General features: G+C 54.1%; 2 protein-coding genes across 6 annotated transcripts in view; one reads left to right on the plus strand and one right to left on the minus strand.

Annotated features, from left to right (window-relative positions):
* Window positions 1-217: 217 nt before the first annotated feature.
* On the minus strand, window positions 218-5,473 carry cyldl (cylindromatosis (turban tumor syndrome), like). 2 transcript variants are annotated; one of them, XM_052074176.1, is made up of 14 exons: window positions 4,485-5,473; window positions 4,114-4,392; window positions 3,937-4,012; window positions 3,684-3,847; window positions 3,328-3,487; window positions 2,842-2,983; window positions 2,607-2,717; window positions 2,426-2,517; window positions 2,285-2,348; window positions 2,077-2,209; window positions 1,876-1,984; window positions 1,688-1,806; window positions 562-775; window positions 218-472 (listed from the first exon to the last, which is right to left on the minus strand). In XM_052074176.1, the coding sequence occupies exons 1-14, from the start codon at window positions 5,076-5,078 to the stop codon at window positions 288-290; spliced, it is 2,442 nt and encodes an 813-aa protein (XP_051930136.1). In that variant the 5' UTR covers window positions 5,079-5,473; the 3' UTR covers window positions 218-287. The 2 variants fall into 2 exon arrangements, with proteins under 2 accessions (XP_051930136.1, XP_051930137.1); XM_052074177.1 differs by lacking the exon at window positions 1,688-1,806.
* A 1,062-nt stretch (window positions 5,474-6,535) lies between these two features.
* zc3h3 (zinc finger CCCH-type containing 3) overlaps window positions 6,536-13,819 on the plus strand; it is a 28,691-nt gene continuing 21,407 nt past the window's right edge. For 3 of the 4 annotated variants that reach the window (XM_052074172.1, XM_052074174.1, XM_052074173.1), the window contains exons 1-8: window positions 6,536-6,554; window positions 6,737-6,820; window positions 7,332-8,628; window positions 8,851-9,011; window positions 12,580-12,730; window positions 12,817-12,980; window positions 13,280-13,346; window positions 13,605-13,757. In XM_052074172.1, the coding sequence (XP_051930132.1) occupies window positions 6,775-6,820; window positions 7,332-8,628; window positions 8,851-9,011; window positions 12,580-12,730; window positions 12,817-12,980; window positions 13,280-13,346; window positions 13,605-13,757 (2,039 nt within the window). In that variant the 5' untranslated portion in view covers window positions 6,536-6,554; window positions 6,737-6,774. Of the gene's footprint in view, window positions 6,555-6,694; window positions 6,821-7,331; window positions 8,629-8,850; window positions 9,012-12,579; window positions 12,731-12,816; window positions 12,981-13,279; window positions 13,347-13,604; window positions 13,758-13,819 lie in introns of those variants that run through there. The other variant, XM_052074175.1, reaches the window with a different exon arrangement.

Consider the following 13,819-nt stretch of genomic DNA (forward strand, 5'->3'; position numbering starts at 1 on the left):
ACAAAGGAAGAGGTCAAAGAAGAACACAAACTCAGCCCAATCAAGTCGGGCAGCCCCGTGCAGCTCGCCCACCTTCCGCCCAAATCCATTGTTCGGAAGCAGCGGCAACACGTTTGGACCCATCGACGAGGGCCATCGGGGAAATAGTCGCGGTGGTTTCAGCGCTTCCGAAAACATGGGCGCTCCTCGCCCAATGGAAGGAAAAAAAATGCAACGCGGGCTCAAAGCATAGCACGTTTATTGGCAAGACGACAAGCGACCGAAACAACAAGACACGTGGCCCCCCCTCAGTGATAGAGGCTCATGCTGCCACTCTGATACAGGTACATGTAGGCGTCGCAGAAGAGCCGTTTGGCCACACCTTTCATGTCCCGAGGAATCTGAGCGGCCAGTTCGGCCGCAGGCATGTCTAGGTAGACGCCGACCTCGGGGCACGCTCGCACTTCCGGGATGTTGAAACCATCCGTCCCGCCTACGGGAGGGAGCGCGGCGCGGGACAGTGAGCGGAGTTTAAAAAAACCACCCAATAATCAGCCTCCCCGTTGCGCAGTCATCGCTCACCTTGTCTGTCTGCCATGCTGTCAAAGAAGAGCCAGTCGCCACTGTTGGCTCCGTACTTGATGAAAGAGACGTAGTGGCTGGTCTCGATGCAGAGGACGGCAAACAACTCCATGGTGTCTCGAGTCAGAGTGCGAGGAACTCCTCGCGCTGCGTAACCCTCGGGTATGTCCAGAGGTGCCGCTTGATGGCTGCGCCGCTGAGGGTGGGAGTGAACCTGAAATCCAGCAACACGTTCATCTGTTATCTGGCACGCCGAGCTGGTCGGTGGCGTGCCGGCTGCTCCCGCTATTTCAGGCGCTAAAAAGCCAGTCCGGTCCGTCTTCTCTACGTTAAAGTGGCGCGTGGCGGAAAACTAAACAAAACGTTGTCTTCTACAAAGGAAATCTACCACATTCCGGTCATTAAATAACAGGTTGGTTGGTTAAAAAAAATCATAATAAATGCATCTACATTTAAAAATGTTTAAAGTCTAAAGTGGAGAAATTGTGAGAAACACTTGATGGTTCCTGGGTAGGAAATCAATCAATCTCTTGATTTTGTGAAGGCATCCCCGAAGATCATTTAAGTGATTCGTTCCCTCGGGTTTGGTATGCTGACTTGCCTGCCTTTGACTTAGCGGTGGAAATTGCAGACAAAGGGAAGCGTCCAAAAACAAACAAACAAAAAAAAGGACCGGGACAAGTACGGACCCCTGCGGGACACCGCATTTAGGGCTAATGGGCATCCGGTCTTTGCCGCCCATCTTTACAAATTGTCAGCAATCCGACGAGTATGGCGCAAACCGGTTTCGGGCGATTTTTTTTCCCCTCTCAGCGTCATACTGAGGCAAGAGATTTGGCGGTCAGGTGTGTCACGAGGCCGCCATGCGAGCAACTCCGATCTTGCGAGAGAAGTAACTTGGACACGTTTTTAAGGGTGTCCAATCGGCATGTCTGGGCTCCACTGACGCTGGCTTGAGGATCGTGGCCACGCATGAGATTAGCTCAAGATCGGCGTGCTCAGACTCGATGCGACTCGGTCCGATGGGCCGTTCTGGACTTGAATGATCGCGGTTTTCCAGTGCCGGGGAAGTCGGCTGAAAACTGGAGTTTGGATGAAGAGCGTGTCGAAAGCTAACGGTGCAAACCTGAGCCGAGCACAACTCGCAGAAGACTTTGCATCCCGTCTGGCTGAAAACAGGCTCCTCAAAACAGTCGAGGCACTCTTCTTGGGCCAGCTTGCCGCAAAGGATGCACTGCTGGGGACCTGAAAGGCGCCGGGGCGGTTTGCGGCCACTGAGTTTCGACTGCTTTCTAGGCGACGCTCGGCGCTTACCTTGAGAGAGGAGGCGAGTTATATCCAGCTCCACGGATGGAATGATTTTGTCAAACATTTTGAATTTCTTGCCAAAGCGAGGCATCTGAAGAATGAGGCAGGACGGCGCCTGAAATCCAAAGACGGCGTCACCGGGGTGGCCCAAATCCGCCGTGACTCGGCGTTTGGGAACGCTACGTGGAGACGAGGAGCCCGTCTCACCTCCGCCAGTTTGAGTGCGGCGTTGTGAAAGGAATGTTCCAGCAACTGCTGCACGGTCGGAAGCACCAGGCTGTGGTTCTGCTCCAGGAAGATCTGATAGCAGAAACTCTCCTGCACTTTGCCTCCGGCCCATCTAAAGCGGACAGCCGGCAGCGGGGCGGATCGATGACAACGGCGCCGTCGCCGGCGGCGGCGGCGGGGGACTTACAGTTTGAGTAGAGGGTCGAGCGCGAGAATGTGATGCATGACGATGGTCAGAAACTCCTCCGGATCTGCAGCGCAACGGGCGGCGGGTGAGAGCGAGGCCGCCGAATGGCTGAAAGGCGGCCCCCCCATGTCTCAAACTCACCCTTCTCCTCGGTGGTGAAGGAGTGACAGTAGCCGTGCTTTTCCAGCTGCTGTCGGAGCTTCATGATATGTCGACCTTGCACAAAGCCCTCGCTGGGGTAGCGGGGGTGGGGGGAAGGGGACAAAGGTAACTGCCAACCACTTCCCCAAACCGTCGCCGGAACCCGAGTGGGGGCACGCACCTTCGAAGGGGGTTGACGATATCATTGAGCAGCGTTCGCTGGATGGGGGCGTCTTGCGGCTCTGTCGATTTAAACAACATGGAGTCCAGCACGGACGAGCAGGAAAACAAGCTGAGAAGCCAGAAACGTACAAAAATGGATCGACGGCAACAAAACGGCGGTCAACAGCGGCCCCAATGGCCCCCACGACGACGACTTGCGGCAGTCGGGCGCAGCCGCGCCAATTCCTCCCAACCTGAAGAGGGCAGCATCCATGTAGCAAGAGTTGCAGTGTCCCTGGATCCCCTTCATGCGTCCCACCAGAATTTGCTCAACTTGATCGGCGCCGATGGGAGCCACGGGCTCCAGTCTCCTCCGACTGTCTCGGTTTGCTCCGTCTGAAGTCAAACACACAGACGCACCGGATTGATTGATTGATTTCTTTTGTTGTGTGGCGCCTCACTGACAATCAAGTGGAGATGACTTTGAATCCGGATTGGCACCGGAGGAGCTCCACTTCCAGGCCCTTTTTGACTTGAACGGCGACACGGCCAAATCCTACTTGGAGGTGCCGATGCCGGACCAAACTCTGAGGGATTCGCCTCCCCAAATGTCACGAGTGGGGCTCCGTAGGATTGCGGTTTGTCTCGTCAAGAGAACTGGCACGAAGCCACTCCGGCGGTCTTCTGGGGTTCAACCCGAGAGGTCCACCCCACCGGTGAAAGCGACTTTCTCCACTGACCTGCGACTTTGCCCTTCGGTGCCGCGTCGTCGTCGCCGTCGTTCAGAAATCGCGCGTCGGGACGACAAGCGCTTTTCTTCACAAAGAGAGCCCGCCGGGGAGGACATTGGAAGAAAGACACATTTTTGAAGGTGCCGTCACTCACTCCCACGTCCTCTTCCTGCAGAAAAGGACAACAGAAATCAAGAAATGAGCTCCATTGGGCTGCTTTTTTTTTTGGGGGGGGGCTGCACGTGAAGCAGCCAAAACAAAGGATGAAATTATTTTTTTGACTCGACAAAAGCTTTGCTTTTTTGTTTTGCATTTCACGGCCATCGAGTTCAATCTTCACGCAAATGCAGAGGCAAAAAGGTTACCAGCTCAAGTCCAGCCATCATTTCCTTTTGCCCGGGGAGGGTCCCGATCCAGCGGATGATTCCATATAAACGGCGGGTGCCCAGGGACACCTCCACCAGGGAGTTCAAGCCCATGGCCGATTGCGTTTCCGCCGCGCAACTGTCGAGGGCAATCAGATTGGAATCTGCGGAGGGGGGAGGAAAAAAAACACCTTTGGGTAAAAAAAACCTCCTCCAAAAAGCGTCGAGTCGCTCGAGGGATGCAGCTTCCCACCGGCGGGATCGTCCCCAACAACAACAAACTGAAGCGGGACTTCCACTTCGCCCGTCTTGCCGCTGGCATCCGCGTCCTGCAAACATGAAAAAAGGCACAGGCGAACATTGAAATTGGACATTTCGCGTCCCCGTCGGAGAAAATCAAAACTCTTTGGCAGAATTATCGCTGACTCACCGTAGAGATCAACACAAAGCGCTGTCCGTCCTTCTCCCGGACGTTGAGCACCATTCCGTAGCAACAGTAATCTTCGATGTAGTACGTGACTCTGTCTCCCGGCACCGGCATTGGCGTTTCCCAACCGGAAGGGGACCCGGCGTGGGCCGAGGGGAAGGACTCGGAGTGACGCGGCCGCACTCTGGAAAAGGGGGCGAATATGCCGCAGTCTCGGTCACAGGTGAAGAGGGCGACGTCGTCGTAGCGGCCGTCCGTGTCGCCCTTGCCCTCGTCTTCCCCCTTGGAACACAGGCAGACGCCGCCCTCCGTTCACAAAGACCGTTCCCCGTCGCGCCGGCTCGCTTTTCTCCGGGCTCGGGCCTCACGCCTACCTGCAGTTCGACTCCAAAGAATACCGCCGTCAACGGCTCTTGGGCCGGCGCTTGTGACAGGCCGCCGACGTAGCGCAGGACGCCGTTCAACGTCTCTTTTCCTTCTTGCACCACCACTTCAGTCCCCTCGCAAAGCGTCAGCGCCCGACGGAGAACATCTCCGTCCCGGAACCACCTGAGCCTTTCGGAGTCGTCGGCGAGGGCCAACAGCAGCGCGGCCTCGGCCGCACTCAGTTCTTCCAGACATCGCTTGTCTATCTCGACGTACAGTGGGAAAAGGGGGCCCAGTACGAAGACTTGCAGTTTTTCGGCAAAGCCAAAAGTACGTTGGCGCTCATACGTGTAGCATAGGGAGCCGGCGTCACAGTGTGGGAGCGAGTCGGGCGATTCGGTGACGATGAAGTACTGGATGCCCGGTGACATCATGATCCCGAGGGCCACGTCGTGAAGCGGGACACTGGATCGCCTACTCGAGACACAAAAAGGTTTCGAAACACTGACATATGACACATTCTCTCTGCACGCGTACACGGAACGCCTCTCCATGAAACTATGGTGGGTGGTTGACGTGATCATACTTGAAATGTGCACCATACAGTCAATCCTATCGATGTGGTTGTGTAACCTTGAAATATTTCAGCTGACTGCGTCTTCGTACACTACTTTTTAGGACACAATAAATGGCTCTTATCGGCGACGTTGCCGTCCGTATGGCCCAAGATGTCGCGAGAACAAAAGGCCTTCACCTGACTGCATCATGTCAGTTCTCTCCATGAACAGCACGAAACGTGTCCACGACGGGCAAGCGGTCGAGCTTCCGTGAAACGTGAAGTGGCAGTTTAAACGTTTGGACTCACTTCCCGAATACGGACCGTGGGGGCGATTGTAGTACTGTACTTCATCGGACTGGTACGTAGTCACAGCAGCCTTTCTTTCCTATCCCCACCCAACAAGCGAACTCAATTGGATAAAATGGGTTTCCGAACAATAAAACACCCTGACAACATTCAGTGTGCACTTTGTTCGCTATCTTGCTAGTGGGAAAGACATGGGTTAGTCACTCAATTTGAAGAAGGTGCGTTGCTTCACAAAGCCAAAATTCAAGTGTTACCAATAACTTAGCTCGTCCGAATGATTGTTTTCCTTGTTATGTTGTCACTATTCGACTGGTCTTGATCGTAAGACGCTCTTCCCCTTCGATTTTTAAGTCAGAAAGACGTCGTTTGTAAACTCCATTCTTCTGATAAAGGGGCCCATTTTCGGCCAACCTGTCAAATGTGATCATCTCTGTTCTCAACTGTTCATGGTGACAGCGAAACAAAACTGCGTTAGTTTCGCTTGAAGAGGCAGAGGCCACATCTCATTTCTTTACGCGTCGCTAGTAGTCTTCTCGTCTCGCCTTGTTTACGTGTTGGCGCCGGTCATCATCGAGCCCAGCGAGCAGATGAGGAGAACAGCAACGGAGACGAGGAAGCCACTCGACGTGCAGAACTGAGACGAGTAATAGTAATGACGTCATTTCATGGGGACGGCGATTTGAAAACCCCTCGACGTGCAGAACTGAGACGAGTAATAGTAATGACGTCATTTCACGGGGACGGCGATTTGAAGACGAAGGCGCGTCGGTGACGAACTGTCAGGCGTTTGCTCTTTGTGTTCGGTGGGATGAAATGAAACTCCAAGACGATCAACACTGTTCCTCCACGCAACTCCGCAGATGCGGAGACAATCGCGAAGGGGCACGCTTTACACCGCATAACAAAACACTAAATTATTTCAAAGAAAGTACTATACTTTAGAAACATAAGATTCTCGACCCCAAGAGTAAGAGTAAGTACAGTAAGTACAGTACTAAGTAAATAAACAACACTCAATTACTTTGAGCACGAACATCAAATAGAATCAAAAAACGATGCGGAACCTAAAATCTTTTCCAACAAATGTCACTTTAACTAAAACTGTGACACGTGGAATATTCTTAAAATAACATAAATGAAGGGACATTTAAATAATTCACATAATTGTTCACACAAACCGCAGAGGGGAGACACACAGCTTTTCTTTTTCGAAGTGAGTTAGAACCAATAATTCCGTAACGACGTATTCCTTCTACATTGATTGACAGTAATTATTCGATGTTTGTAAGCTATTGAATTTGAAAACCATTCGCCAATAGAAACGATCAAAGTAATGCGTTTTACAATCATCCTCCGAAACAGAAGGAGGCGCTGATGAACAATGTGGTTGGCAAGCACCGGAATTACAGGAAGAAGAAACAAGCGAGCTAAACATGGAGCAGCGTGAATCGTTGAAACGGCAAATTGAGCTTCTTCAAAGTACGTATGTTTACGGAAATGTAGTTGATCTTTGACAGTCGGTCTGTGAAGTAGCTTCACTTTCCTGTTTAGCGTGCCTTTTTTTCAATTGTGTTTAATTCTTGTATAATCGTTTGCTGTTACCTGACTCGCACTCCAGTTGAGCTCTGTTCCGACTTTCCTGACCGAATTTCGTGAACGTTCGCTAGTGACGTGTTGGGCGCCATCCATGTGCGTCTGCCGTCATTATTCTCTTGTCTGATGTTCAGCCTTGTCGTTCAATATCGCTGGGGTTCTTACAATGATTGTAGGTCAGTATCCGAGTGTTGAAACCACATATTTGGTCCAAAGCCTTTTCAGTAACACTGGTCAACAGCGTTGTATTTTTTTTATTTCGTTTTTTGTTAAATGTTCGAGAAAGCGCTTAGTTCCAGCTGCAGCTGTTCTGGAAGCGCTATCTAGATACAGATGTCTTGTATTGAAAGACTTTGGCTCAGGGCGGTCAATGTGTTTTTCTTTTCCAAATTTGAAGGTCTCATCGATCAGCATAAGAGTGTCCATGGCAACGCGCCGAGGCTTCCGGAGGTGGCAACAACATCCGGAGGGAGGGGCCGCAGCGCCTCCGCGATGAACCCGCCGAGCTCATACGCTGGTCCGAGCCACGCTAGCTGGAGGAAGACTTACTCTCTCAAAAACAAGAACCCCGCGTCCACCGGCTCTAGCGCGGAACGCCATTCGGACAGTCAGGTTTCATCTCGCCGTGCGCCGCCACCCGCCATCCCCGGTGAAAAATGTGGCACATCCGAGCCTTCCGCCTCATCGTCAAAGATTGCGCCACACGAGGAAAAGGGACAAAGAGAAACTCCAAACGTTGCCACGGAAAGAAGCGGCGCTTGTAAGAAAGCGGCGGCCGGAGCCCAGTCGGTCCCGGTAGTCCAAAGACGGCATCAAGGGCTTGTTGAGGATTCTTCCGAAAGGCACCCTTCAGCCAAAGCCTGCACCCCGACCGCCGGTTCCGTCATTCCCCGCTGGCAGAATCCGCCCTATGTCAAAAGTCAGACGGACAGCGCTGACGCCCGACAGCCGGACTCCAGACAAACGATTGGCCGAGGCAGCGGCTCATCGCCGCACGCTTCACCTTCCAAGTTCAAAAACCTTCCTTTGTCTCAGTCGGGCCAGGCCGCAGGCAGGCAACCTCAATCCAAGTTCACTTGGGTTAGGAGTCAGACTTGCCAAACCGGACCGAGGAGCTCCGTGGATTCTCAAGCAAACCAAGACGTGAAAGTCGACTCGCCGCTCGGTGCCAAAGCTTCGGCTTTGAGCGCCATCTCGCCCCCGGTCGGCAAGAGAACCCCCGGCAAAAAGTCACGCAAAGCGAGTCCGGTCATCGCAGGCCCCAGGACATCCAAGTACAAATGGGTTTCCTCCTCCGCTCGGGTCCAGGCCAAGAATTTGAGAAAGTCGTCGTCGCCCAAAGCTCTGAGCGGCGAGCAGAGAGCTGCGGAAAAGGGAGAAGCTCTGAAGAAACTCCAACCGGGCTCCTTCACCTCAACAAAGGTCAAACGGGGATTCGCAACGTCTTCGGCAAGTTCCTCATCCAGTCGCTACCACTGGAAGGCCGGTGCCCCCGGGTCGCCCCTAGCGGGGGCCAGACGGGAAGCGGCGGCCCTCCGGAGGTCTTCCTTTGTTTGGGCGTCGGAAAAAAACAACCGAGGAGCCAAAAAGGGGCTGGCTTACTCCGGCCTACCACAGGGATACTGCGTCCAGTCTTCGCCCAGCTCCTTCAAGCTTCGCAGCAGGATGAAAATCATCAGGAGGTCGGCCACCGGGTAAGTCGCAGATTCGGTGGCGATTCAAACGGATCGAAGAAGTCGACGCGGCCTCATTCAAATGTCGGCTTTCTCTGATATTCAACTCCCCAGCACCGCCATTACAAAAAAAAAATAAAAATAATAATACACCGCGACTCTAATTGGATGAGCACCTTTTGAAAGCGATTTGTCGACTGTCCGCCATCATTTCACTCGCTTTCTGCTTTGTTCTCGTGCAAGTCCAAATGGAAACGGGTCACCGAAGGGAGGCCTCTTATTGGCCGCGAAGCACTCCACGCGGGGCCACGTGCACAACCTGGCGAGGAGGACGCCCGCCAGGGAACTCGTGTCCTTTGGGAGGCACAAGTTGAGGCGACTCTCGCCGACTTCATCGAGAACAAGTAAGTGTCGCGATTCCTTGCTCCAACCCGATGCCGCTTTCTTGGAACAAACACCGTCAATGTGCCCTCCGCCGTTTTTGTCCACTGAGATTTCGCCTGCGCTGCCAGAAAGGCAAACAGGTTCCGCCCTGGGAAGTTAAACCAAAAGAACCAAAAGGGAGTCTTTCTCTCTCCAGCAGGGGGCAGCAGGTGCTAGCTTTTGTTGCCGACATCCTCGGGAAAAAAGGCGAGAGGAGGGAGGGAAATGGATTGCCTGCTTTGGCGGCGATGGGGAGAACAAGTGCAGATAGCAGATAATTTGCAGAGGCGCCGCTATCGTGTCTTGCCACCGCTCTCCCCTCTCCGCGAGATAAAAAGGAGCTAATGCATAATGATCATTTTGCAAATTGGATTGTTTTTAACGAACTGGAGAATATAGGCTCCACCTAATTGAAAGCAATCATTGTTTTTACTGTCCCATCCCCCGTCCGCCGGTCAGTCCTCACGCCCCCCCCCCCCCCCATCTTGGCATCATTTTCCACAGTCGGTGGAGTCCGAAGACATAAAATCCGTATTAAGGTGAAGCTTTATTTGTCCCAATCGCTCTGCGTCTTCCGGCCGCTCTTTTCTGATTCTTTAATCCAACGCGATCCATGGTGTCAACCCTCATTCCGTCTTGTGCCCGCCCGCTCGCTCCCTCTTGATTGACTCTTGCCTTCCTACTTTTTGTCACGGGCGCAACCTCATTAGCCCGCGGTGCGATCGACGTGCGCTCGGAATTAAAGATGGGGGATTCGGGAATTCAAGACAGAGAAAAGGTGGCGCCGGGGTGAGCGAAGAGGAAGATGGAGTGCGCAAAGCGGCCTGTTGCTGTCTGCGCCCTTGATAAGGGCGACTAATAAAGAGCAAATTGAATTACTAATGATAGCAAGCGGAGGCCCAATAGATGGGCCCATTAAAAAGATAAAAAAGAGGCAACCTTATGACCATGCCTGGCCGTACGCTCACAGGAGGAAGAATGCAAAAATGATGAAAAAGACACCGGCTTTATTCAGCCTTGAAGAAATTCGAGCTTGAAGAAAGAGAAACAAAAGCATGAAGCACTGTCGCAGATGCGCTTTGGCGCATTTATGCAACGTCAAACGCACAAAGATGAACATTTGGGGCCACATTAGGCTTGAGCTAGGCCACGCCCCCGACAGGCTGACATCCTGTACACCGCCACCGTTTGCTTTGTCCTCATGTCTCAAATCTGTTCTTGACATTTTCTTTGCTTGAAGATGTTGCTCGGCAAGGTGTGACTCTTTTTCATGAACAACAACTGCTTTCGACTGGCCTGGAAAAGAGGACAAATGGAATTCCATTTTCTGCATTACCAGGCAGCCATGGGGTTCCAAATATTCAAATGACAGATCCTGGCCTTCCTTGCCACACTTTGCAATGCGTCGTCGTCATTATTCTTTCGCGTCCCTCCCGCCCCCCATGGGCTCAAACGCGTCTCTCCGAGCACGCGCGGCTGATATATGTGTTGAGGGAAACGTTTGAGCAGCTGAGCGGGGGCTCCGTCACTCACTGGCCGAAAAGCATTAGCACCGCGACCAACGCGAGACCGCGCTGGCATTCGCCTCCCCCCCTGCCGGACATCCAAGCCGCACTGACGCGCCGAGGCTAGAAACGCTTTTTAAAACGACGGCCGTTTGTCTTCATTCGAAGCGCGCATCTCACGGGAGGCCACTTCATATCTGAAACCAAGCAATCTTTTTGACCGGCGCTATTTTTCACCTCCTTTTCTGCCACTGCCGCACCAAAGTGTTGAAGAGCGTCCGCAAGTTTTGTTGAGGAGGAGAAAACAAATGATATCGACGTGATTCACTCACTTGACCTTGGAGTGCCCCTTTCGCACTTGAGCCCGCGCACGCAGCGCTCGAGCGCATGTAATGGCGGCGGCCCTTAAGTGTACAAAGCCCCCGGGCTGCGCCTCTGCATGCCTCTAATGGGATTTGCTGATTGACAGGCGCAGTCATAAGTTTTGACCTTACGCCGGTGGTGGCGTGAAACGGCGGCGGCGGCGCACTCCCAAACTGGAGTTTGATCGGCTCTCGGGTCAAGGTTGGGTCAGAGGAACAGAATCTTTTCCTTAGCTTGTGTCTCATGGTAGCGCAGAGCTAACATTGCGCGCTAGCTTGTGAGGCCCAATGAAAAAATGGTTCTGAAGTCAAATTCAAGCGAAACGTGTCCAAATCGGCCTCCTGCCAACGGAGGAGCGCAAAGAAACAATGGCGCTGGCACGTAGGCCTTCCTTGCGCCGGCAAGCCCCGCCAACAGGAAAACCGCCGGCCCTCAATACGGCAATGCGCTCCATTTTAGCGGCGCAAACATTTTTGATAAGAACGGGTCGCGGCCTCTGATGGCGCAGGCCCCGGTGAACTGTCGCGTTGTTCCGTGGAGGGACGGCGGCCCCCGACCTTTCCCGTGCGGGCGCATCATCGTGAACATTTGGCGTTTGCAATTGCGAGGGGGGGCTTCTAAGTCGACAGAGCGAGTTGTGCAAAAATGCTAATCTGGCAAGCCCCCCCCCGGGATGCCGCCGTATCCGACTTTGGCGAGTCGGTTAGAAAGCGACGTGTCAAACGGACGCGGATCACGTCGGGAGCTTTTCTGGCTTAGGCCAAGTGATTAAATGGCGCCGGCGCCCTCGTTAAATCGGATGTTTGCGCGGCGGCGCCGTCTTCCACCAGCGCACCGGAGCTGCGGGAGTCGGAAGGCCAAACCCCGGGGGACGGCAATACGGGACGCCGGCAGCAACGGTCGCCGCGCGTAATACGATTTAGCCTCCGTTAGTTCCAGCTGGGGAGTGAGCAGCCTGAGACGGATGGAGCCTGGAATTTGCTGGCAGGTGTGGCAGGAGCCCCTGGGGGGGGGGTTGGAAGCGTCACGCGGGATGGAAAGGGCCTTGTGTCCCACTTGAGAAAAAACAAATCATTCCATGATGGAAGTGGAAGTGCCAAGCCATAGCCACCAATCCAGAGTTGGCTCCCGCGTGCCCGGAGCGTTGTGGGGAAGGGGGGGGGGGGGCATTTCATTGTTTGCAACTTTGTGGCTGATGAACCCGCTTTGATATCAAAGGTTAATTAAAATGGCAGCCGTCCTTACAATTGCCAATTGAGACTTGGGAAAAGGAGCCGGGGGAAATGAGCTCATCACAGGATGCATCAAGCCCTTTATTATTTCCCCCCCCCCTCCCCGCTCCGCACTTGTCTTTACACTCAAGTGCGAGCGATCGCACCAAACATGTTTGTCAGCGTCTGGTGAATTTGTTCTTGTCCAGCATTTCATGGATTGTTGCGCCGTTCTGTCCAATCCACCGACTCAAGTGCCGTGACCCCCACCGGCAAGAAAAGCTGATTGCGACAACCAGCGCTAACTGTGTCAACCGGCGAGGCTGGATGACCGCAAAGTCAAAGCAGAGTGGTCAAAAGTCCTTGCGGCTTGCCGCGATGCCCACCCGAGGACCACCTCGGTGGCCGCCCGATCACGTTTGTCGCGTCAAGTCGCGTCTCGGAATGAAGGTCAACTTTGTTGTCGGCAGGTGCGGCCTTTTCCTTCCATCGCCCTCCTGCCTCGCCGAGGATTTTCCGATGGCAAGACAAGCCGACGGGCCATGCGTGCCCCCCCGCCGCGTACGCTCTTCCCTGCCGCCACGCCCTCTCCTGGAGAGCCAAGAAAATCCAGTCAGCGAGGTACCGCCCACGCCAAGGCGCTCTGCGTCCGTTCGCGCTCTTCTGTTGGCCGTGACGTTTTGTCGCTCTTGTTTTGGGCCGCGCAGAAGTTTCCTCCAGAGTCGCCAGAGATCGTCTCTCCACCGCTACCCGCCGCCCGCCGGCCACCGGGAAGTGTCGGCCATGTGTTGGATCCGGGGGCATCTCTACCAAGTCTCGGCCAATCGCTTGTCCCGAAGCGTCTGCCGCCACGCCTCCGTCAACCGAACAGGTGGACTCGCGCCGATGCTTCCGAACTCCCAACGTACCGTCCGAGCGCCCCCTCTTTGGGTTTGGCGCCGGTTCAACCAATGGAAGATCCATTTTTTTTCTGATGATTGATCGATTGATTGATTGAGTTGAGTGCGCCGAGCGCAGCGAGTGTTTGTGATGATCTGAGACCGAGCTGGATATCGCGTTTCGCGTTTGTGCTCAAAATAACTCTGCCGTGCCAAGGTACGACTGCCTCTGGCTGGCCCAATAACGGCCTTTTTTTTTCTTTCCTCCGCCCCCACCCCGCCCCAAAATTAGGAAGAAGCTTTTCCCAAGTCTCTTCTTTTGCCGGCAATCACCCCTCCAGCCCTCGTCATTTTGCCAGGTAGGCGCATCTTTTGGGGGCCTTTTCATTCTTTTGGACTCGGCATTTTTTTCAACAGCCATTGAACCCCCCCACGAGTCAGCATCCCAAGTCCCCCCCCTCCCCCACATTGTTGTATCTTAGTTCCCTTCCCGAAAGCGGATTGGAGCTTTTTGTCTGTCCAAGGGCGGGATGGGGCTGCCCGAAGCGCCTTGGTACGCACGCCGTGCCCGCCATCAAGCCTTTTTGCTTTGCGTGTGTGTGTGTGTGTGAACGCAGCCGCGCGGTGCAGCGCAGCCTGGCCATCATCCGGCAAGCTCGCCAGAGGAAGCAGAGGCAGTACTGCATGTACTACAACCGCTTTGGCAAGTGCAATCGCGGCGGCGGGTGCCCCTACATTCACGACCCGGACAAAGTTGCCGTTTGCACCAGGTAAGCGGCGCACCAAAGATGGCGGCCGTGCCGTCGTCACCCTCGACCAACACGCGTGCAGG

This window comes from Hippocampus zosterae, chromosome 8, assembly GCF_025434085.1.
Source record: "Hippocampus zosterae strain Florida chromosome 8, ASM2543408v3, whole genome shotgun sequence".
NCBI lineage: Eukaryota > Metazoa > Chordata > Actinopteri > Syngnathiformes > Syngnathidae > Hippocampus > Hippocampus zosterae.